Source organism: Odontesthes bonariensis, chromosome 6 (genome assembly GCF_027942865.1).
Source record: "Odontesthes bonariensis isolate fOdoBon6 chromosome 6, fOdoBon6.hap1, whole genome shotgun sequence".
Classification (NCBI taxonomy): Eukaryota; Metazoa; Chordata; class Actinopteri; order Atheriniformes; family Atherinopsidae; genus Odontesthes; species Odontesthes bonariensis.
The window spans coordinates 6,791,251-6,814,573 of NC_134511.1; the positions used below are offsets into that span (position 1 = coordinate 6,791,251).

The 23,323-nt window shown below is 40.9% G+C and overlaps 2 protein-coding genes across 2 annotated transcripts in view; both read right to left on the reverse strand.

Annotated features, from left to right (window-relative positions):
* Positions 1–1,838: 1,838 nt before the first annotated feature.
* On the reverse strand, positions 1,839–14,457 carry nudt12 (nudix (nucleoside diphosphate linked moiety X)-type motif 12). The gene is made up of 8 exons (XM_075467189.1): positions 14,360–14,457; positions 11,539–11,749; positions 9,157–9,454; positions 7,231–7,495; positions 6,963–7,130; positions 4,771–4,884; positions 4,013–4,212; positions 1,839–2,691 (listed from the first exon to the last, which is right to left on the reverse strand). The coding sequence occupies exons 2-8, from the start codon at positions 11,742–11,744 to the stop codon at positions 2,581–2,583; spliced, it is 1,362 nt and encodes a 453-aa protein (XP_075323304.1). The 5' UTR covers positions 11,745–11,749; positions 14,360–14,457; the 3' UTR covers positions 1,839–2,580.
* Positions 14,458–15,138: 681 nt separating this feature from the next.
* LOC142381896 (solute carrier family 12 member 2) overlaps positions 15,139–23,323 on the reverse strand; it is a 37,406-nt gene continuing 29,221 nt past the window's right edge. The window contains exons 24-26 of the mRNA XM_075467190.1: positions 21,998–22,133; positions 21,838–21,905; positions 15,139–15,670 (exon numbers count right to left, since the gene is read on the reverse strand). Coding sequence (XP_075323305.1) covers positions 15,535–15,670; positions 21,838–21,905; positions 21,998–22,133 — 340 coding nt within the window. The 3' untranslated portion in view covers positions 15,139–15,534. The remainder of the gene's footprint in view (positions 15,671–21,837; positions 21,906–21,997; positions 22,134–23,323) is intronic.

Sequence of the window (23,323 nt, forward strand, 5' to 3'; positions counted from 1 at the left end):
TTCGCCGGGACATTGTATGGCAGGTAATTAGTGCCACTCTGGGTTAAATTCCTACTGTTGTCCACCCCAGCGGCTAGGGAGTGCCCTAAAGGCTCTAGCATGGTTGCTGCGTCTGCTCGCGCGAGCGGTGTTGATGACGTCACGAGTTCGTGCCCGCCATAGGACCCTATATAGTGGCGCAAGTCGTTGCGCGCCAGTAGTTGCAATTTTCTCCGTCACAGAGGTGGCGCTGCTACGTGAAGGTTACCTCTACTCTACAACCACGAAAGTGGAGAAGAAAACAATGCCGCTGTCAAGAGCAGGAATACTGTAATTAATGATACTGCTGCAGTTTTCGGATCATTTTAATTTTTTAATTCAGTTAAAAGAGGTGAAGGTTTGAAGCCCCCGGCATCAACGGAGTCTCTGCCCTCTTCTTTGCCTTATCTGTCCCGTAGCTTCTTCCACACATTCTTACAGAACTCTCCCTCTTTCCCCAAAGTTCTGCCCATCTCTGTGCACCAGTTTGGGGAGTTTACGTGCTCCCTGTGCTGTTTCACTGCAGTTTCGTACAGCTGCCTGTACAAACGCACCTCCTCACTGAGCCGGTCTCACATTGGTCCATCCGGTTCGTTGTGCTCGGCGCCGCCAAGTTACAAAAATCGACTGGTGCACGACAACGCGCTGCGCCGTCTTTTCAAGGGAAGCGCCAGGCCTGAAACGTCATTTTGACGTCACGGTGCGACACCGCCGTGACAGACGCGGCAACTATGCTACCGCCTTAAGGGTGTGTTCACTGGATACGGTGTGCTGTGGTTTATGAAGTGACAAACGTGTGCAGTGTTTCGTTTGGACGTGTTTGCTGGGAAATGTTCTCTTCAATGAGCGTGTGTAGTGGAACAGTGCGGGATAACGGCTTGTAGTACCTGTTCTTTTGGTACTCTTCTAGCACCCCTAGCCGGGAAGAAAGGGGGGGATTTATGGGGCAATAACATAGTGTGGCCAGAATATTACCTGTTTTTTTTTTTTTTTTTCTTTGTTACTGGTTGAAGAGCTGGGGGGTGGGGGTAATTGCAGGTGGGTTTGGTGCAATGATTTTACTTGCGCAATGATTTTACTTATGCATTGAAATTACAATAAAGTTCTATTTTCTATACCTACTTCGCCTACCGTCTGTGTGATTTGGGGGATCTCAGAACCTGTTTTTGTGTCGGTGGAAGTTAAATCTGTGACATATGTATGTATATTCTGTGGGGAGAGGGGTTAGGGTTGGAGTTTGTCTGGGCCTGTCTGTGTCTCTGTCTTTGTCCTGTGTTTGTGTTGAGAGTTATTGTAGTGAATTGTGTTATGTTTTTGTTGTGAGCGGTTGAGTGAGGGGTTGGAATATTAAAAGCAAAGCTTCCTCCATCCCCTTTTCAAATTGTAGTGTTGTAGCTAATTGTGAAACTCTATTCTGTATACAGATTTGAAACAAAGAAACGAACAAAAGAAACAAACACAATCATTTCAGAGCTGGGCAGCTCAAAGTTGTAACACATCGGTGCACATTCATCCTCTTCTGAGTCCCGATTCTCCAAAATGAGGAAAAAAAAACCTGTAAATATCCTTTTAAGTGACTAACCCATCTTCCCTCATGTATGACACCTTTATCCTCTTAACTCGACACATCTCCTACAATTAATGGCTTAATTCTTAAGACATTTTCCAAAATAAAAGGTTCAGGTTGCACTTAATTTTAAATTATCTGTGGAAATGTGTTCAGTCCACATCTGAAAGATTCTCCAAAAATTAAAAATTAAAAATTTTTTAATTATCTACTTTTTTTACTCTATGGAACAAATTGCTTTCAGAGTCAGTGATAAACACTCATGATTAACATTTTAATATGTCAATATCATTCAAGTTCATAGACATCAATCATCAGCGACGCTGTTCCAGTTGTACAGGACATGCATTAGTGCACAAAGTTATCAATATAACCAATTCATCATATTAACTTAAGAGGACTGTATTAGAATTAGGGCTGGGCAACAATTAAAATTTTTAATCTAATTTAATCACATGATTTCCCCGATTAATCACGATTAATCGCATTTGTACGCAAAATCCAAAAATCATCATTCTCCATGTTTGGTGGATCTGCCGATTACTTTCTTTTCCGGTTCCGCAGCAGACAGCAACAGACTTTTACAAAATAAAAGCCTGTGAGCAACAGACTTTTACAATAATTAAATAAATAAAAAATTTTATAATTTTGTAATTTAAAAAAAAAAAAAAAAAAGTGTTAATGCGCGATAAAATATTTATCGGCGTTAAATAATTAACGAGTTTACGCGATAATAACGAGTTAACTCGCCCAGCCCTAATTAGAATTTGAATTCATTTCTCAAGAAAGCTTGATTCCTGATTTGTTTAAATGTCTTTTTATTTCTTTGTATTTCTTCTTCTCTGATCCGCCGTCGGGTCCCGGTGTCAACCTGTGATTTCCGTGCACTTGTGTGAGTCATTAACAGAGAACACAAACGCATCAAAGCACCTTGTAAACCATCTGAAGAATCAGCAACTGGTTTGTTGTCGTAGCTTTCTGAGGGAGGTCACATGTTAGAGGTTAGAGTTCATGCCGATCCAGTGTCTGATCAGCTGGTGGGCGATGGTCTGTCTGGGGGGGACGGTGAAGGCCGGGCTCGCTCCTCTGAACAGAGAGTCGATCACCTAAAGAAACAACCAGGTGTTTAAATCTCTCAGATTTTCTTCTGTTCCTCCTGTAAAGTGTTGCTTTCAGCTCTTTCCCTGATCTGTCTGGAGGGCTCCGTGGTTTTAAAACATGTTTCTTGCTTCGTGGCGTCTCAGATTTGGGGAGCTGGTCACCACAGCTGTATGTATGCTGAGAGCATGCACCGCTTTGTTTGCATACAGGTGAACTTAATTGAGCTAATTGTGAGATTTCTGACCACAATTGGCTTCAAAACACGGGGGGTGATACATATGCACCACTTTTCAGTTTTTTTTTAGATTAGATTAGATTAGATAGATTTTTTATTTTTTTAAATAATTATTTTATAAAAATTGTTTATAAAAATTTTATAAATTTTATAAATACCAATCAGTCATTTTCCCAGATGACTGATTGGTATTTTTTTTTCTAAAAAAATGTTATAAAAAAAATAATTGTATAAGAAAAGAAAATGTATGTAACTATTTGTACATACAAAAGAAAGAAAAAAGAAAGAAAAAAAAAATTCAATCACATAAAGTGCTAATACAGAAAACACCGCACATTGTTCAGAAAAGGAATGGGAAGAAGTACAATACTTTTTTAGGTTCCCATCCCTTTTTAACTACTCTTCAGTTTGTAAATATCCTAACTACAATACACCTATAGAAATATATGCCATATATAAACTTCCTAAATATCTATATAAATATATAATCCCAAAAATAAATATATACTACACACATATCCTTGTAAATATAAATGTAAATATTAATGTAAATATATAACTATCCCCATAAATAAATATATACCATATATACCATATACTAATTAAATTACAATATAACAATTAACCCTATTCTATTCATATATTTATCCCTCATCGTCCTTCCTCTTCCATGTACTTGTTTAAAAAAATTTTTTGTACCTTTTTTTCAGAATTATACTTGCACTTTGTTTTATTTCTGTCTCCAGACTGTTCCACAAAGTCGCCCCACAGCTCGATACGCACATGCTTTTCATATTTGTTTTTTTTAAATTTAGGTCTCCCTTAGATTAACCCCCCCCTCCCTATCACTAAACATTCCTTGTATGTTTTATGGCAATAGATTATTTCCTCGCTTTGTCGCTTTGTCGCATTGTTTTTAATTATTTAGAATTTAAAACTTTCCCTCCACCCTGTTTCTGTGTAAGTTCGTTACAAAACTCAGAAATTCAAAGTTTTTGGGGGAAAAGGACTTGGTGCTGAGACCTTGTTGGCATCAGATCAGCGGAAGTACAACAGACTGAATTATTAGCGTCATGTTCTCATTTTTTTACCTGTTGCCTCGGAAACCACCGAGCCTCCTCGATCTCATTTTCGTCGACTTTGATGTCCGTCGACACGGCGACGGCGAGGCAGCCAATCATCAGGTTGGAGGGCATGGGCCAGGGCTGGCAGGAGACGTACTGGACCGGGCCGACCTTCACACCGCTCTCCTCCTCCACCTCCCTCCTCACCGCATCCTCAATTGTCTCCCCTGCGGCAACAGGAGGGGGAGGAGCTTAGCGATGTTTGAGGCTCAGTTTGAGGCTCAGGTGTGTGTGTGTGTGTGTGTGTGTTCTTGCAGTTACCGTTGAGTGAGGACCGTGTCAAGTTTTTAACCAACAGAATGAGGTCATTTTTAGATAGTGAGGACATTTTGGCCGGTCCTCACTTTGTTTCCCTCTAGATGACCTCCTTATGTTATATAGATGCTATCCTTTAATTTTCTCAGTAGGACCTCAGAATGTTCAAAAGTGTCGATTTTTCACCCCTAAAGTTTAACACAGATTAAATATATTTTTCTGAATCTTTTGTGCTTCTCAAAATCTGAAGCAGTGTATTGGATCACTATGCCACCGAGTGTCTGGAATGACACTTTGTTTGTTTCTAAGTGAACGAGAAATACTGGTCCTCACTTTGTGAGTAGTTTTACTCGGTCCTTACTCAGCACTAAGTGCGAGAGTGTGTGTGTGTGTGTGTGTGTGTGTGTGTGTGTGTGTGTGTGTGTGTGTGTGTGTGTGTGTGTGTGTGTGTGTGAGAGAGAGAGAATTACCCGGTTCTACAAATCCAGCCAAACAGGAAAACAGCCCTGCTGGAAAGATCTTCTTTCTTCCCAGTAAACACTGGTTTCCATCAGGGTGGATCACCAGCATGATGACCACCGGGTCTGAACACACATGTACACAACACATGTCAGATTTCTCTGTTTTCATTGTTCTAATTACCAACACCTCCCGGTTACAGCTCAAAATTTCAATCGATACTAATCAATAATGCACTTTACAAACAGCGAAGACACGAAAACTTCCTACAATCCCTCGTGTTTATTCCCTCCACTTCTGTTTTTAGTTATTTTAAAGATGTTGTTGCTTCTGTGGCTGAAATGTTCCCGGTTCGATGTCTCCAGTCCAGATTTTACTAATGTAAATATAAATATAAATGTACTTTATTTATACAGCCCTTTACAGACAATCCTTATGGTGTACCAAAGTGCTTTACAGCAGGTAATAAATAAAGAGAAGAATAAGTAAAAACAATAAAAGAACAGTGAAAGCAATAAAATACAACAAAATCGAATAAGATAAAATAAGATAAAAGTGTCATCATACTACTGGGTATTAAAGCAATCCTAAATGAGTAGGTTTTTAGCCCAGATGTGAAGAGGCCCAGGTCAGAAGTAAGACGCAGCTGGACGGGGAGCTTATTCCAGAGCCTGGGGGCAGCTTTGGGAAAAGGCTCGCTCACCCCAGGGTTTGTATTCTGACCTGGGCACTTCCAGCAGAAACTGATCTGTTGACCTCAGAGCTCTACCAGGACTGTTAAAAGCTCAGATAAATATGATGGTGCGAGGCCGTTAAGAGCTTTAAAAACAAACATTAAAAGTTTAAAATCAATTCTATAAAGGACAGGGAAGAGTCCAGAGTAATATTTTGTTCCCAAATAGTTCGTCACACCTGGTTCTGGGTGATCTGATCACTCAGGCCACGTTCAGGAGGTTCAGGAAAGCCAACTGAGCTGGAAAGTCTTCTGGTTTCCAGAGAAAACACCAGGATGTGTTGTGTATAAAACATCCGGGTACTCGCATGTCCCACAGAGAACGGTGGAAGTAGCAGGATGTTTTGAACATTTTCTCACACATTTTACTCAGTAACTCAGTAACTTGCCCCCCTGTGCATGTAAACCAGGACGAGGACGACAGTCCAATCGACTGAAGTCCAGCTGGAACTGTAGCTCCACTGACTGATGGCTGCTGCCAGGTCGGTTTAAGGTGTTCTGCTTATTCTTGTCATAACATCACATTCACTTTAATAACTTTGTAAGTGCCACACAGTGTCCTTGGTCCTGAACCCAAAACCATGTGACATCTAACAGTCATGAAGTAAGAGCTTGAAGCTTTGTAACCTTCCATGACAGACTGATCCCAGGCCCACACAACACAAACTGCTTCCAATCCAAATAAACTGTATTTCATTCCTAAAATTAACATAGACCCATATACCTTCATGTAATTAATTGTGTTATGTGGAAAATATAAATAAATAAATAATAATAATCTGTGCAGTCATCTACGTGAATTTGTTTACGTCACGTGACTCCGGTTGATTGACGGGTGAACGGGCGGCGTTAATGGGAAAAGCAAAGGTAATAATGTGGAGTCATCATGGATCATCATCATGTTAAAAGACCAAAGAAGCCATCAGGTACCCAGTTTAGAAAGAGAAGAAGAAGAAGAGGAGAAACGGGCAAAAGATAAAGGGATGCAGATTTCTATGAGTGACGTAGGCTACAGGCTATCTGTTAGCCTCTTGCTAATATGTTGCTATTAGCCACGACTGTATTTGATTTTTAGTTTTGTTGAACTAGAATTAGAATTGAGGCATCATGTCATGCAACTAATTTCACCCAAAGGCAACCTGGTCCGGTTTGTGTTTGCAATACAACAAGTTAATGTTTCTGCCAGCTGTAAACAGGGTGAAAACAGCTGCTACAGTCTGAGCTCTGTTGTTATCACAACTGCAGGGACCTTTTGTTTATGCTCCATAGAGTAGCCTTTATTTTTTTTTTAGGATTTTGAGGTTATTTAAGGATTTGTGATTGACATTTATATACTGTATTTCACTTATTTATCGTGTTTTTTCTCAGTTCTTTTTGTGCCTTTTTGTATTTAAGATTATATATAATAAAATAATACAAATAATATAATATGTGGTTGTGTTGGTGCATCAGCTGCACTGAGACTCATACCGACTCGTGGGTAGCAGGTGTTGTGGACCCCCTTCAGACTCCTGCAGTCAGAGTTCAGGCAGCTCCTCTTGTATCCTCCCTCCTCCAATCGGGTGCCGCTGCCACACGTGGGACAGAAGCTGTAGCGGTTGTGCCAGGCCAGCACCGATCGAGCCTGAGCCACGACACCTCAGAGACAAAAACCAAGACACAAGCACCAAGAAGTTCAGATGCAAGCGAGGCAGACCATGACAGAGCAACAAAGAGACGGCTCCTGCGGGTTCCTCACCGGCCTCTTCCTCGCCGAGCTTCAGCAGGTCTCTGTTCGGGGTCTTTGGGAAGGAGCAGTTTGTCTCTCTGCAGCGTTTCAGGAGTTCAGCGGCGTCTTCATCTGTGTTGATGGCGAACCAAACCGGAGGCTCCGGGGCCCCATCCTCTGTCTGACAGGAGGGGCTTTTCGTCCTCTCCATGCCGATGAAGATGAGCACAGTCGAAGGTTTCTGAAGAAGGTCTTTAACCTCCTCATATCTTAACCGACACAGCTTGGTCTCACCCTGTTAAAATGCACAGTTACAGCATGACAGAGTCCTATAACTGCATATCGGGCACGTATATTTTTTCAGCCTTATTCCCACTTGTAGTTTTAGTAACTTTTTTCAAGGACTGGGCAACGATTAAAATGTTTAATCTAATTAATCACATGATTTCCCTGATTAATTAGATTAATCGCATTTGTACGCAAAATCCACTGTCTGTTTCCTTGAATGACTTGCTGCCATCAGTTGTGTGTTTTGCCTTTAAGTGATATTTTAGACTGGAACTACTACGCTGAGAAGACAATTCAACTTGGCAGTGTTTACAGATGACTTTGGTTCTGTCGACTCCGCCGTCTGGAAGAACTTTAAAATGAAAATGACCGAGTAAAAGTTCCGTACCCTTCTCCATGTTTGGTGGATCCGCCGATTACTTTCTTTTCCGGTTCCACAGCAGACAGCAACAGACTTTTACAAAATAAAAGCCTGTGAGCAACAGACTTTTACAATAATAATATAAATAATAAAACCTGCGTTAATGCGCAATAAAATATTTGTCGAATTTAAATAATTAACGAGTTAACGCGATAATAACGAGTTAACTCGCCCAGCCCTAGTTTTTTTTCTCCTTCCCTTCTGGTTTTTGGCTCTCTTTAACTTTAATGCTCCGACACTCTCAGGTTCAGGCTCTTTTCATCTCTACGGTTTCGTCTCTTGTTGCAGGTTGTAGCATCGTTTTATCCTCTCATCCTGATGTTATCCTAAATAAATTTTGTTTATTAATTCTACAAATTGTTTTATATAATATCATCTAAAACGTTGCTAATGTTTTAACACAAGGCCTAAAGGTTACTACAGACTGAGGAAAAAAGAATCATCAACGATGTATCTGAGAGCAACAGAAGCATGTGAAACTGTAGGATCGGCAGTTAATCTGAGGGTGAAGTCAGAGGTGTTTTAAACTCACATCATGACAGTCAGGTGTCATCCTAAACATCTCTGACGTTTTAAATAACGATTTTTACATTGAGTCCCTTTTGCATTCGACAGTTATTTACGTGGGTCACACCAAACAAGGGGCCCGCTTTGAGCAACACGCAGCCTAAAAGTGGAGATTTTCAGTCCCCGTCTGACTAAAGAAGCTGAAGAATATGTGAATGAAAGCAGCTTTATTGGTAATTCAGGAGTATTAATGCACACTTAGTTATCGCACTCTCTGGATGTGTCAGCTCAGGTTTGAAAGGCTCGATATCGTAATATAATGATGTTTATGTGCATTTTAAAAGTCCAGTTTTGGTCAGGCTAACGCTCAGTGTATTTATGAAAGATTGCAATAAAAGATTCAGAAACCACAGCATAATATCGACTGTTCTGGTCGGTTTATTTAAGGTCATCGATCTTCTTCGTTTGGATAGACTTTCACTCTTGTTAGATCCTACGGGACCGTATGGGTCGGTTCTTCTTCATCCCTTTGATAAGCTGTTGAATCTATCTGAACATGAGGCTCATCTTAAATATAATACTAAAAATCAGCTAAACCAAGGTGGATTATATTGGAAATAATCGACTGAAAGTCAACTAAACATACATTTCCTTTGGTATCTGTGCATTTATGAGTAAATCTCGTGCTTCTTAGACCTCAGACTCCACAGAAAACCCATCTCCCACCCAGGTGCACCTACCTTTTCTGCATCGTCCTCCTGGGTAACCATTGGGCTGAGGTTGGCGAACAGCAGGTAGACGGTATCTGGGTCGCTCCGTTTGGCCTCCAACCACAGCTTGTCAGTCCTCTTCCCGCTCAGCCGGTCCAGCGTCTCCCTGCTGAAATAGTTCTCCTGCGGGCCGAGGCCGTTGCTTGGCAGGATTCGCTGGCATTCTGCGTCTGCGCGGCTCAGCAGGCCGGCGATGTGTCGGTGGCCCCAGAACTTGGCGATGTCGTAGGCGGTCTGAGATGAGCTGTTCACGGAGAACTTGTCGCAGCTTGAAGATGGATGACAGAAAAAAAAGAGGTTGGATTTATGGAGGGTCACCTTAGGAGGGTCTAAGGTGAAGAGAGTTGCAATTCAGTTTGTTCAAGAGGGGGAAAGTTAAAAAGACGATAAGGAGGCACGGCAGCTTGGAGGATGCTTGTGATTGGGAGATGAAGGTAGATTTAGGAAATAAGCTTGTTGTTCCCCAGGAAATAGCCTCTACAAATCTAAGGCCTGATATAGTCTGTTGGTCTAGGAGTATAATGAGAATCTATTTCATGGAGCTGACTGTTCCTTGGGAGCATATGTAAGGAAAAAGCTTAGATATGTAGAGTTGGGGGCAGAAGCAGAGCAGCGAGGATGGAAAGTTAGAATCTGTCCAGTGGAAGTAGGATGTGGAGGATTTGTTGCAAAGTCTGTTGTCTCATTGTTGAGGGAGCTGGGAGTAAGTGGACAGAGTGTGAGGAAAATAGTGAAGGAAGTGTCAGATGAGGCAGTAAAGTTCAGTCAGTGGATTTGGATTAGAAGAAGCAATAGCAGCTGGGGGCCCAGCAGGAGGAGCACTTAGGGTAAACAGACTTTTGGGAGAAGCAAAGAAGAAGTTCAAGATATTTAAGTGTGGCCGATGTCAGCCATTTGAAACCAGGCGGCCATTTTGGGTCAGTTGGCTTTGAGTGAGTGGTATGGCTTTGTTTTTGCTGGCATTTTTAGTGATTGTAGGACTGTTTAGGTGAGTTTGTCTGCTGAATCTGCTAGTGTGTCTTGTCCTGCCTCCACCTCTGGCACCCTCAATATTTTCATTACCCCCTACCCAAATCAGGGTTTGCATCCCCACCCCGCTGTGACTGGTGTGAAGTTGATGAGAGGCTGAGGTAGCTTGTGGCTGTGGGGAAAAAAAAGATGGTTGTTGTGGTGTGAGGAGCAGTGATGGCTGGCATTAGGGGGATGACTCTGGGACGCCAGTAATCACTGGCACTGTTCAAAACAGCATACTTCTCCTACTTCTCCTACTAACTTTTTGAGTTAGTATACGAGTTTGAGTAAGCGAGAAGTTCCCGGATGCATACTAGATTCGCCGAAATGTTGGGTATGCATCATGAGGTTACTACTCATACACAAACTACCCAAGATGCAACGTAACGTGACGTCGCCGATCGTCATTTCCTGTCAAAACGGCAGTTTCAAGCTAGCTACAACGAGGGTAGGTTCACTTCCTGTTTTCAAAACAAAAGCACCAATTGTATCGTAATGGCTTTCCCTATGATAAAAGGCAACGGGTATTTTATTTTTGTGAAAATAACCGGAAGTGCGTTGCTCACTACGGCTAGCTTTAGTAGCGCCGACTTCGTCGGAACAAAATTGTAAATAGCCGGTATTTTGTCAGGTTTTCAACACGTTGGGGATCTAAACGACTACTTTCTCACCTGAAAATGTTTCAAATGTTGCTAAAGTTTACAGAGTTTAGAGCTTAAGTGAAATCAGCTTCAGGCCGGCTGATTTCGGCTCGGGCAGGAGCGAAATGCATTGTGGGTAAATGCTCTGCATACTGTCTGATCGATGAGTATGCAGTTTGCAAGTATGTAGTATGTAGTTTGTAGTATGTAGTATGCGGTTTCGAACACAGTCATTGTCTAGCCTCCTGGAGGTGTCGTGGGCCCAACTAGACGAAACACAGATGAAAGGAGGTTCCCACCCGATGACCCCAATGACATGTTGGTCAGCTGTTCACTGGTCTATATTATAGGGATTATAGGGAATTATTCACTGGTCTGGTCCATTTTTTTTTTCTTTAGCACAAGTTTCTTATGTTTACCTTAAATTTATGGATTTATACCCATTTACCGTCCACCATTCAATGTCAAGTATTCGGAGACAAGACCCATGTAGCTGACAGCCGTATACATACGTATGTCTGTCTTTAGTGATCCCAGAATTAGAATTTAAAACCACAACTACTGGCATGATTTCATATTTTTCAACCTCCTTCCTGCCTCATTTCTCCCCTCATCCCTAATCTTAATCAGCATCAGCTGGACGTGGATAAGCAACGGTTTGAGGAAGACTTCCAGTATAATAAAAGCAAAAAGCATGTACCCGAGCGACAGCAGCTTCTCCACCACATGGTGGTGTCCGTTGCGAGCTGCGAGCATCAGCGCAGTCCAGCCGCTGTATCCCGTCTGGTTGGTGAGCGAGGGGACCTGGGCCAGAAGAGAGGACACCTGGTTCAGATCTCCTCTGGCTGCAGCATCCAGGAGCCTCTCCACCATCTCCTCCTTCGCACTCAGCTGGAGGCTCGTCATCCCGGCTGATAAAAGAGCAAAAAACCTCTCGTTAAATGAACATTCATCATGAGAAAAGTAAGTAAGTAAGTAATATTTATTTATATAGCACCTTTCTCAGACAATGAAGGTCACAAAGTGCTTCACAAGAAGTGCACATAAAATACAATAAAAGTCGACAATAAAAACATACAGTTATTAACAACAATAATAATATTAAAATAAACAAAGTGGTCATAAAAACAGCCAATACACTGCTGTGGTTAGAAGGCTTGTCGACAAGTAAGTGAACTTTCTTTCAGTTCAAACTATTTACAAATCAGGAGACAATAAGAAATTCTCTGGTCCTTGTTAGGTCTTGAGGTAAATACAACCTCAAATGAACAACAACGTTCAATTATTTATTGAACAAAAACTAAGTGAACCCCTGATCCAGCAGCTGGTAGCAGCAGTGTGTGAGAAACTAAGTAAACCCCCTGATCCAGCAGCTTGTAGCATCTCTCATGGTTCTGGATGAATCTCGGCCCACTCTTCTCTCCAGCGCTGCTTCAGCTCATTGAGGTTTGCAGCTCTGGTTTCTGCACAGCTCTCTGAAGGTCCCACCACAGCATCTCAGTCAGGCTGAGGTCTGGACTCTGACTGCGCTGGTGCAACACCTTGATTCTTCTCTTCTTCACACATTCTGCTGTAGATCTGCTGCTGTGTTTGGGATCTTTGTCCTGTTGATGAGCCAGTTTCAGCCCAGCTTCAGCTGTCGGACAGACGGCCTCACATCTGACTCCAGAACACTTTGGTATCCAGAGGAGTTCATGGTGGACTCAGTGACTGCAAGGTGCCCAGGTCCTGTGGCTGCAGAACCAGCCCAGATCATCAGCCCTCCACCACCGTGCTTGACAGCTGGTGTGAGGTGTTTGTGCTGATATGCTGTGTTTGGTTTCCTCCAAACGTGCTGCTGTGCATTATGAGCAAACATCTCCACTTTGATCTGGTCTGTCCAAAGGACATTGTTCCAGAAGTCTTGTGGTTTATTCAGATGCAGCTTTGCAAACCTAAGCTGTGCTGCCATGTTCTTTTTAGAGAGAAGAGGCTTTCTCCTGCAGCCCTTCCACACAACCCATACTTGTTCAGTCTGTTTCTAACTGTGCTGTCATGAACTTTAACCTTTAACATGCTAACTGAGGCCTGCAGAGTCTGAGATGTAGCTCTTGGGTTTCTGACCTTGGGGTGACCTTTAACCTTTAACATGCTAACTGAGGCCAGCAGAGTCTGAGATGTAGCTCTTTGGTTTTTGACCTTGGGGTGACCTTGCTGGGACGTCCACTCCTGGGAAGATTGGCAGCTGTCCTGAATGTTTTACACTTGTGAATAATCTTTCTCTATAGAACGATGGACTCCAGATAGTTTGGAAATGGCCTTATAACCCTTCCCAGATTGATGGGCAGCAACAATTGCTTTTCTGAGATCATTGCTGATGTCTTTCCTCCTTGGCATTTTTCTAGCACACACCTTACATCTTCTGGATGTAAAATGCAACTCATCCACTTAAATTCTTCTCTAATCTACTTGGGTTTTTTTTCTTTTTGAAGAGGTAATTAAATGATTTTTCTTCTTCTTCTCTGATTGGAGCAAACAGCCAGAGCCGGCCCAAGGCATATGCCACGCCAGGGGGCCCCAGAGAGCACCGAGACGTTGTGATAAAAAAGTAAATATATACATGAAATTAAAATAACATTGAATAATTTAAACGAAATTGTATTACACCAGAATTTATTTTTTTTTAATTTTGACAAAATACTAATACTAGGTTAATTTATGCCTCCTGTTGGCTGCTGCCACCATTGGGCAAAATTATTTAAGTATTGTATTTATTATTGAAGTATTTAAATTTGATTACAACTTTATTTTTCTGTAAGATAATGTGAATGTCACACGATTCTATTTTGTATTTGTATTTTGAACATTTTGCACACCATTGCACATCTGAAAGAAATTAAACTATTTAACGTGTTTACTATAAATGCAGTCTCCAGCCTGCTGATGTTACTTTCAAATAGTTAAATTAATGAGCCATACTTATACATCACTCTTTATGTAGAAGTTAATTAAACCATATTTATGAGTTTACCATCCCTTTAAGGTTAAAAACAAGAATCACACCTGTATAATGTAAGATGATTACAAATAATTGTGGGTCCGTTACACACATAACAGTGTAGACTATGGAATAATGAGGCATCTGGAGCTGAGGTGATGGTAGGGGGGCCCCAAATGAAATTCTGCTTAAGGCCCCATAAAGGCTTGGGCCGGCCCTTCAAACAGTCAGCAAACTGTCAGTCAGCATTAGGCCACGCCCACGACACCACACGCTATTATAAAACGAAGTTACGTGAAACACCTTGAAAACGACGCGTGTTTGGGCTTTAATTTCTCCGTTGTGATATCACTGAAGCCGCACACGAGTGGTTACAGGGACTCAGTGAGACCTACGAGCTTTCTAAACGTCCTCTCCGGCTCTCTGACCCTCCTGGATATGACACCAAAAACAGCAGCGGCTTTTACCATTTATTCACCACTGAAACCGGATCAAACCGGATCAACTGTTTAGGTTTCAGGTGGAAAACAGTTAAAAGTGTTACCTTGTCTTCTGTTCGCTGCTGTCTCTCCTCTGCTGACCCTCTGCCGATGGAGAAAAGGTGTCGAGCTGCGTTCAGGGGCAAAACACGCTTACCAAAACAGTGCTGCCTTCAAGTACGGCCGCCGCTGTGGTAATTCCGACATGTACAACTGGATTCTGTTTCTGGTTGATTTCTGATCAGTTCGGTTCTGCACTGGTGGACAAACTAGTATTCATGACCTTTGCTTTAGTGAAATTCCTAATATCACTCAGTGAAATACTTAATTGTCTCAAACACCAGTTTCCATGGACAGTTCTGAGACAATAACACCCCATTTTCTTATGAAGACATACCAATGTTTGAAATGATAAATGAAGGGGTTTTCATTGCCTCACCCATGCAAAAAAGAGCAATAAATCCACTTAAATAACAATGGAAATTCACAAAGATGTCCGCTCCTGCTTAGACAAAGTTAGACGAAGGGAGAAATTTTACTCATGATTCTCATCTTATTTGTCTACTTATACTACCTTCATCTCTCAATGTTGTTCAAATCAAGCCCCAATATTCATATTTACAGGGGTTAAAACAGGACCAGGTTATCTACTGTCACAAGAACGTACTTAAAGCATTAAAAATGAAATGTCTCACTGCACAGAAACATTAACTCTGCTGCATGTTTTAACTCTGGCATGAAACTCTAAAACTCATCTGTCTGACATCAGCTCATTTAGGTAAAACTGGGATTTAGAGAATCTAACATAATCCCAGAGAACTGAGTAACAACAGAGGCAAAAACATGTTTTTTCTGTTAATACTTTAATAAAATCATGTACAAAATTGAGTTAACGTCGAAGCAGTGTTTTGCTAAATGAAAAAATACCACATGATCACCACAGGACACAATCTGAAATCATCATTACAGAGAAACATTACAATTCAATATTTACTTTAGTTAATCTCATTCACTTAATGCTAATGAACATATGGCCCGTCGTTAAAGAATCTGTGTTGATTAGCTGATTAATGAGAGTCGAGAAAAATCAACTCAAATGAGGCTGAATGGGAACATTTATCTCTTCACAGCCTGAAAATATTTCTGAAGGTCATGTAACAATGGAGTGAAGAAACTCAGAGACCAACACACGCTGCGTATTTGTGTGTGGATAGTGTACATATCTGCGTGTGTGTGTGTGTTATGAGTAAAAGGTGAGGACACTCTGGTGGTTTCCTCGGACCAGCAGCAGCGGTGGGACGTCTTTGGACAGAGTCTCCAGCCAACACATGTAGAGGGCGCTCGACACCGTGCCCTTCCGGGCCAAAGGCATGCTTCTGCACACACAGAAATATCTGTTAGCTTTTAGGACCTCCTGCTGAAGATGAAGAGGTGAGAAAGTGAAATTATCCCACCTAACTGTGAAGCTACAAATCAAATCAAATCAAACTTTATTTATAAAGCACTTTTGATACATTAAAATGTTTATAATAAATGCATCACATTCATAAAAAACACTTTAAATATTAGACTCCAGTGAAAAATAGAATAAAAGAACATTTTATTACATTATCACATTGATTTCAAATAGGGCTAGGCGCGTTAACTCGTTATTATCGCGCTAACTCGTTAATTATTTAATGCCGATAAATATTTTATTCAGCATTAACGCAGGTTTTATTTTTTTTATTTAAAAAAAAAAAAATACAATTGGGGGGGGTGCTTTTGTGCCTTTAATGGATAGGAAAGTTCAGAGAGACAGGAAGCAGAGAGAGGGGGAACGACAAGCAGCACAGGGCTGTCTGATACGGGACTCGAACCGGGGCCAGCTGCAGTGAGGTCTATAGCCTCATGTACATGGGGCGCCTGCTCAACCCACTACGCCACGGACCACCCCTGTTTTATTATTTATTTTAATATTGTAAAAGTCTGTTGCTCACAGGCTTTTATTCTGTAAAAGTCTGTTGCCGTCTGCTGCGGAACCGGAAAAGAAAGTTATCGGCGGATCCACCAAACATGGAGAAGGGTACGGAACTTTTACTCGGCCATTTTCATTTTAAAGTTCTTCCAGACGGCGGAGTCGACAGAACCAAAGTCATCTGTAAACACTGCCAAGTTGAATTGTCTTCTCAGCGTAGTAGTTCCAGTCTAAAATATCACTTAAAGGCAAAACACACAACTGATAGCAGCAAGTCATTCAAGGAAACAGACAGTGGAGCGAGGCTTCTACATAAAAACTACAGAAAGATGCTGATGTTAAAAGTGTGTTTGCACAACAAATGTTATGGCACTTTCATTCATATGGCAGCACATTTAAAATAAAACTAAATGCTAAAAGCTATACGCTACTTTTGAATTCATTTTTGGATTTTGCGTACAAATGCGATTAATCGTGATTAATCAGGGAAATCATGCGATTAATTAGATTAAAAATTTTAATCGTTGCCCAGCCCTAATTTCAAAGCTTCAGAGGAGCTTAGCATGTTTTCTCCTGATGATGATACATCACCCGAAGCTGTTTATGCTAAATTAGCAAAGATATCACTGCCTTTATGAAAACACTACAGTATCACATTATTATGAAATAATGCACAAAGTCCACATCTAGAAAGTTTCTCTAAAATGAAACAAAAACTCCAATCTGTAGTTTTTCAGTTCGCTTAAACCTTTTTTGTCTTACAGACAGTGTTAATTTCGTCAGCATTTTTTAATTTAGTCTTAGTCTTAGTCACAATGTCGAAAATCAATTTTAGTCTTAGTCATATTTAGTCATTTTAGTCAACACTGTACATAATAGAACTTCTCCACACACTGCTTCTCTTTTTAACATATATCACACTGTACAGAATAAAAAACTTCTCCACACACTCACACACACATTAGCTAGTTACCGGTAGGTTGATCATGACTGGCTTTACAACTATACCCGATCAATTTCAACACAACGTGCATCTAAGTTCGACTACTTTTCGGTCAGTATTTGCCACTCATAGTAGCTAGCTCTGGTCTGGCGAATCTACTACCATATTTTACTCGCCAAAATATTCTGATCAACACAACACAGGCAGACGTGTATTTGTCATTATCCCACTGTCCGAACACACTACGCTAACTGTTATGATTCTGACACACTTCTGATCATGTTAACGTTGAGTGCTGTTCACCATGCTTGTCGGAAAATAACCAAGTCAATATAATGATCAGTCATGACCAATGTTTCCAAAAGCTTCTGTGCGTAAAAGCATCTCTCTCCAATTGTTTTGATATGGGCGACAAATAACACCCTCAGCGTGACGCTGTCAGAGCTAGTTAGCTAACTAATGTTCTGTGGGACAGGCGCCGTGCAGGGACAAACACGGCAACAGCGCGTAATCTTACAAATTAATTATAAACAGTTACATTTTTTAATGTCCATTCGTCCATGGCTTATAAATTTCATCTTGTCTTAGTCTCGTTAACGCAAATCATTTTTTATTTTCGTCATATTTTTATTTTCTGGAAGCAATTTTGTGCATCATCGTCTCGTCATCGTCACGGGAAAAAGGGGCGTTGACGAAATATTTTCGTCATCGTCCTGGTTGACGAAATTAACACAGCTTGCAGATGCGAGATGAAAGGAAATGATTTTCAGTGTCTTCACAGACCGACGTCATAATATTAAGAAAATATGTACAAATCTAAAATCTGACGCAGGAACTCAATCAAAAAAAAGAGAGTCGAGTCAAAGAGAGGCAGAAAAGTTTGGAGGATAAACAAGTAACAAAAATCTGGAAGATTCTCCAATCAGAAGATGAAGGTGAGGGTGTCAGGGTTTGGTATAAAAGGAGCTTCCACTAAAGGTTTTCCAACAAGGACTTTGTTCTTTCAGCATCTACAGAGCAGAATGTTGTGCAAAGATTCAGGGAGTTCTGGGGAAATCTCACTGTGGACTTGATACTGATATTCCACACTGATACTTAACTTGACTTGTCTGACTTTACTTAACAGAGGTTTGTCAGGTTCGGTGTGTCCAGGAGATGAACAATGGTCACACATAAACATTTGGAGAATAACACATTCCTCAGTTAAGTGTGTCCGGGACAAGCTCACCAGATATGTGTACGTTATATACTGACTGTTGTGCCTGTTGACGGGGACACGCAGCATCTTCAGGGTCACCAAACATGGAAAGGTTTTACCCTCCATAAGGGGAGAAGCACCCACAGTGCGGGAGAGATTGTGGTGGACTTTCAGGCTTTGAAGATCTCTCCAGATTTGATGCATCAAACTGTAATTCTGATAATTCTGAACTGTAATTCAGCAGGAATGGACCCAGATTCCTCTGAAAAACTCCACCAATCAGCGTCCTCAGTTCCCAAAGCGTTAAAAAGAGTCAAAAGGAAGCTGAGGGAACACGATGGGAAATGTATTATGTTTCTATTTTCTAAATATAATGATGTTGATCACTGAAGACACTGAAAATCATTTCTGTTGACTTTCTATGTCATGGCCATGGGAGTTTTCCCCATGTTTTTGAGTTCTTAGTTTTGTGTTTTATCATGTTTGAGTTCATTTCATGCCTTAGTTTTCTTAGTTCAGGTCTTGTATTTAGTTTTGCCATCGTTTTCCCCACAGTTTCTGTTTTCTCAGTCCCCATGTTCAGGTCATTAGTTCATTCACTTCACCTGTTGATTCTTCCAGCTGCATCCATTTACTCATCATTCCCCACAGTATTTAGTCTCTCTGGTTTCTCAGTCATTGGCTGTGTTCGAAACCGCATACTAAATACTTCCATACTCCATACTACATACTACATACTCATCGATCAGACAGTATGTAGAGCATTTACCCACAATGCATTTTGCTCCTGCCCAAGCCAAAATCAGCCGGCCTGAAGCTGATTTCGCTTAAGCTCTAAACTCTGTAAACTTTAGCAACATTTGAAACGTTTTCAGGCGAGAAAGTAGTCGTTTAGATCCTCAACGTGTTGAAAATCTGACAAAATACCGGCTATTTACAATTTTGTTCCCACGAATTTGGCGCTACTAAAGCTAGCCGCAGTGAGCAACGCACTTCCGGTTATTTTCACAAAATAAAATACCCGTTGCCTTTTATCACAGGGAAAGCCATTACCATACAATTGGTGCTTTTGTTTTGAAAACAGGAAGTGAACCTACCCTCGTTGTAGCTAGCTTGAAACTGCCGTTTTGACAGGAAATGACGATCGGCGACATCATAGACATAATATAGGTAGACGCCCCATTGACTGCTTCAGCCTGTTGCCGTGACGTAAAACGTCGCCGCCATATTGCTAGGGGGGTCATTTGGACCAGAGGTCTGTCGAACAAGCGCAAGTTGCCGGGAGCATCGTTTTTTCTGGATAAAAATCACGATTATCTTACATTTTGCAACCGATTTCACTGAGTAGTTTTTACATTCAAGGGTGTATGATCTACGTGGAGTACCCCCCCAAAAGATTTGTCTCAATGTTTGAATCTTTGAATCTCACTAATTAGGCTCTAACCTCCACACATGTGCATATGTCTATAATAATCGCTGATAGACGCTCACTTTTCTTGTACTCCCACAGCTCGTGCACAAATCTAAACTATCAAAATGGTGCTTCTTTAGCTACTACGTATTGACCATCATTAAGAGAAATAGCCTACAAATCAAATAGTGAGACACTGGCAGTCAGTCTGTTTTTTGTAGTTGCGTTTCAAATATGTGCATTGAGAAACCACCTTGAACAGTGTAATTGACAATAAACAGTAATTTGACAAACCAACATTACAAAAAAAGACAATGGTGAACAAACATCAAAACAGCTGCAGCTTTCTATATTTCTATAGCAGTAAAGTATACATATCTCAAAGTATTTAAATTGTCTAATATAAATACCATAATATAATATAATGACTCAGTATTATGTGTGATGGAATAACATATGTGTGTGTGTATATATATATATATATATATATATATATATATATATATATATATATACACATATACAATCTTGCTCATAAGATTTTCACATCTAAGCAACAGTGCAATTGACAATAAAAATTAATTTCCCAAACAAAAACTTCTGATACAGAAGACAAATGTAAACAAACATCAAAACACCTGCTGCTATGATAAATAAATACCATAATATTTCAATAGTTTAATTCTAATACACATATAGTAATATAAAATATAATATAATAATTTAAATATGTATGTATATATTTGTATATATAAGCTTGTGTCTAGGTTTGTATCTTGGAGCTAGAACCCTTTAAAAAGTATAGTTTTGCTAAGCCTTTTTCGGCTGTTGCCACTCTGTAATTCCAGTGTACTGAGTTTGGCTATGTGGTGCAGCCTGAAGTTTGTGAAATGTGGACACAACTAATGACAACAGTGAAAAGTGGTGGTTGTCTATACCAAACTGTGTGTCCTGAATGTGCTCCTTGAGCAGAAACACATCATCTGAGCCAATTTCAGCCCGGACAAACTGCTCTTTTACCGACACACTGACAGCTTGCCCCGATACAGACCGGCGATCTTGACGCAACTGACCCCCTAGCAAGATGGCGGCGACATTTAACGCGACCCAGAGGCGAAAGGGGCGTCTACCTATAATATGTCTATGGGCGACATCACGTTACGTTGCATCTTGGGTAGTTTGAGTATGAGTAGTAACTTCATAATGCATACCCAACATTTCGGCGAATCTAGTATGCATCCAGGAACTTCTTGCTTACTCAAACTCACATACAAACTCAAAAAGTTAGTATGAGTAGTAGAAGTATGCTGTTTCGAACACAGCCTTTGTGAGATCCTTGCACATTCACCGTCTTCACCCGCCACGCCACGCCAAGTCGAATTAAGTCAAGTCTTGTCTTGTTTTTTCACAGTTTTTTACTCTCGTTATACAGCTCAGCCGCGTTTTGTGTTAACCTTGTTTTTGACTAATAAAGTCAAGTCTTGTTTTCGAATGTCTGCATTCGTGTCCTTCCACGCCTCGCACCCACCCATCTTAACACTTTCTTCACACTTTTCAGGTTTTTAGGACCCAGAGTAAGAAAGTATTCCAGTGTTATATATGACCGACGGCACAAAGCAAAACGAGACCGTTTTTGGCAAAAAATTTCCAAAATGGAAATGAGTCACACGATGACGCTCAGTTTGCAGTGTATCCGTCTCTAATGCTCATAAAAGTTTCTGTTCACATAAGTGAAAGCTTCTAATGTGAAATCCTAAAGATAAAGTTAAATTATCATCTTTCTGACCTTAAATCAACAAATTAAGCGCTTTAACCTTTTCTTTTAACGACAGTAACATTTAGACTAAATGACTATAGATCAGGGAAATGAACGTGGTTACTCGCAGCTGCAGGTCTGGTTAATCAGCTTGGGGGTGGGGGGTGTCACGTGTCCATTTTTCAGTGAGATACACGGTGAAAGAGGAAGTCTGGCGTAATAATGAGATAAAAAAACTCTCTGTTTCTCATCAGGATGCGTAAAAGTGACTTTCTTACATGACGACGAGCTTGGCACTGCTGGAGTGTTCCTTCACCAGCTCGTTCAGCCTGATCTGACGGTTGCTCTGAAAATCACAAACAGCATGAACGTTAGTTCGGAGGTCAACTGGAACAGAGCCCTGTGATTGGTCGGTGTGTCTGCAGGACGGGTTTGGACCTTGGCCTTGTAGAGCTCCAGCTCGTTGTCGGTGATCCTCCAGGGCTCCTGAGCCTTCAGCCTCTCTGCAGCCTCCTGCTCCATGTCGTCCTCCTTCAGCCTGTACGGCTCGATCAGCTCCTTAAAACACAGCTTACTGCCAAACAAAACTGATGTTAAAGGGATAGTTCGCCTCTTTTGACATGAAGCCGTATGACATCCCATACTAGCAATATCATGCATGAACATTTTCTTACCCCCTGCTCAGAGGTGAGTAGTAACGAGTTACATTTATTTGAGTATGTTTTTGAAAAAATTTTACTTCTAGGAGTAGTTTTAAATCTCGATACTTTTTACTTTTACTTGAGTAGATGTGTGCAGCAGAAACTGTCCTCTTACTCCGCTACATTAGGCTACAATGAGCTGGTTACTTTTCTTCTTACCTCTTTGGTATTCTACGCCTCATTATTTTTATCCCCCCGCGTACGCCTCATTTTAATGTTTTATTCTGACAGAGAGAGAGACTTCCGCCAAAGGCTCTACCACCTGACCGTGTTCCACCAATCAGACGCAGCCGTGCAGTCTGGTCACGTGACCATACTCAATCTCAGCGGCGGGACGGGTTAGCTTTAGCATTAGCAGTCGTAGCAAACAAACAAAGAAACAGATGAAAAATGTCAGAATCAACGGTGGGAAATGAAGACGCAGACGAGGCCTCATACTGAAAGCATGTTTACCTTACAAAGAGTGAGAAACAGCAGCTACATTATGTGTCTTCTGTGTCAACCAAAACAAACGCACATTTCAGCAGAAACTCAACATCTAACTTGAGGAAACATGTAGCGCTAAGTTTCCTAAACTCGTTTTTTTCCCCCCATGGATAGATGAATGTTTGTTTTTTAGGTTACATATGGGTTACATATGTTTTAAACATTTCCTAAGGCTCTTTTAGTTTTTATTTAAGTACTTGAATTTACCTGGATTTATTAATTTAAGCTATTTTGTAATTAATTCATTCATTTTAATTTATTTTATCAATGGCATGAACTCTAATTTGCCTAAAGATGATTATTTAGTATTTTTGTCTGTCTGATTGAATGCTTGTGTTAACAAATAAATCAGACGTTACTCAACAGTTACTCAGTACTTGAGTAGTTTTTTCACCGAGCACTTTTTTACTCTTACTCAAGTAATTATTTGGATGAATACTTTTGGCTACTCCCACCTCTGCCTCTGCTGCGTCCTGTGAGCCGAGTTCCAGCCTCGTTTTGGTGTTGATGAAGGTAGTCCGGCTAGTTGGCTGGGGTTTAAAAAATAAAGCGTTTTGCTTCTCAAAACAATATGCGT